Source organism: Sinocyclocheilus grahami, unplaced genomic scaffold, assembly GCF_001515645.1.
Source record: "Sinocyclocheilus grahami isolate Dianchi unplaced genomic scaffold, SAMN03320097.WGS_v1.1 scaffold3.1, whole genome shotgun sequence".
Lineage (NCBI taxonomy): Eukaryota > Metazoa > Chordata > Actinopteri > Cypriniformes > Cyprinidae > Sinocyclocheilus > Sinocyclocheilus grahami.
In genome coordinates this window covers 6,369,132-6,370,383 of record NW_015505182.1, presented here as the reverse complement: position 1 = coordinate 6,370,383, position 1,252 = coordinate 6,369,132, and the positions used below count along the sequence as shown (strand labels likewise).

Here is a 1,252-nt window from a genome sequence, read left to right as displayed (position 1 = left end):
CGAGATGCGCATGACAATCGCATACGATTAATTGCACAGCCCTAGTTGATTCACTGATATCATTGTCCAGCTCTGTTCACTTCTCGTCCAATAGTGTCTGTGCAATCAAGTTGAAGGTATTGCCAAAAATTAGGTGTCTCATTCAAGGAAAGATATAAAATACTCCAGTATTGTGTATATATATAGTAAAATAATTTTTGTATGCATGTATCTAGGAATTTACGTCGCTGCAAGTATCTGCTTTCCATTCAGACCAACCTGTCCATTACCAAAGCAAAGCCACGGCATCGTAAGAGGTCACGATCTGTGGTCTGGCCACCCGTTGCTGGCTGGAAATCTTCGGTGAAAAGGAAGCCTTCTTTGAACAACACATTATCTCAGCAGCTTTCTCCTCTCAACCTTAGTGTCAGTGTGATGCAGGAGGACAAACTGCTTGTAGATGAGAAGATTTCAAGATTAAATGCAGAGTTGAAGCAGAACTCAGATGCCTCCAGCAAACAGAGGACGACTAATGTCCGGGGCAAATTGAACAATCAGGAAGTGTTTGATGGCATAGACGGAACGCGGCGGGCTCTGAAGTTTGATGACACGCCTGAAACTGTTGCTGCGGAACAGAGGAAAAGCCCTCGGCAGAAGCACAAACGTGGAGAGATTCGTGAAGCTCAGAATGGTTTCCAGAATGAGCAGCAGGAAGAGATTTCTGAGGATTCGAATGGGTTCAGGACGCCCCCAGATCTGTTCAGCGTGAAGCCTAAGATGAAACGAGGGAACCAGAGGAAAGTCTCTGCCTCTGGTGTTACAAAATCTTCCGCGCAGAAGCCCAACTTCATGTCCATGTTAGCCACTCTGGTGAAGAATCAGAACCAGATTATTAAAGAGTCCTGCAAATGAGTCTCTATGAAAGTTCTGCAATTAGATTTGTTAGTCATTTTGTATAATTGAAGAGACATGCATCTCTGCTGTCGAGATTTGTTTATTCTGTTACTTGTTTAAATGAATAGATCTGATTTCTGAAAAAAAAAGTCTGCTTATATTTATTGTATTGTTCAATTGTCTGTGTTCTAACGTTTGCATTTGCATGAGCAAATAAATCTTGCTTAAACATCTTTTTGTCTGTGCTGATGGCTTGAACTACAGTTATTGTAATAACCACAGAGTGGAGCTGTTTCCAAACAAACTTGCGTATTTAAGCCCAATATTTTTTTTGTCATTTTAGTTTCTTAAACCATTTTTAATTATTACAACATGACTT

General features: G+C 40.8%; 1 protein-coding gene across 1 annotated transcript in view; it reads left to right on the top strand.

The window, feature by feature from the left end:
- LOC107581688 (uncharacterized) overlaps positions 1-1,152 on the top strand; it is a 4,946-nt gene extending 3,794 nt beyond the window's left edge. The window contains exon 6 of the mRNA XM_016267310.1: positions 216-1,152. Within this exon, the coding sequence (XP_016122796.1) occupies positions 216-891 (676 nt within the window). The 3' untranslated portion in view covers positions 892-1,152. The remainder of the gene's footprint in view (positions 1-215) is intronic.
- Positions 1,153-1,252: the final 100 nt, after the last annotated feature.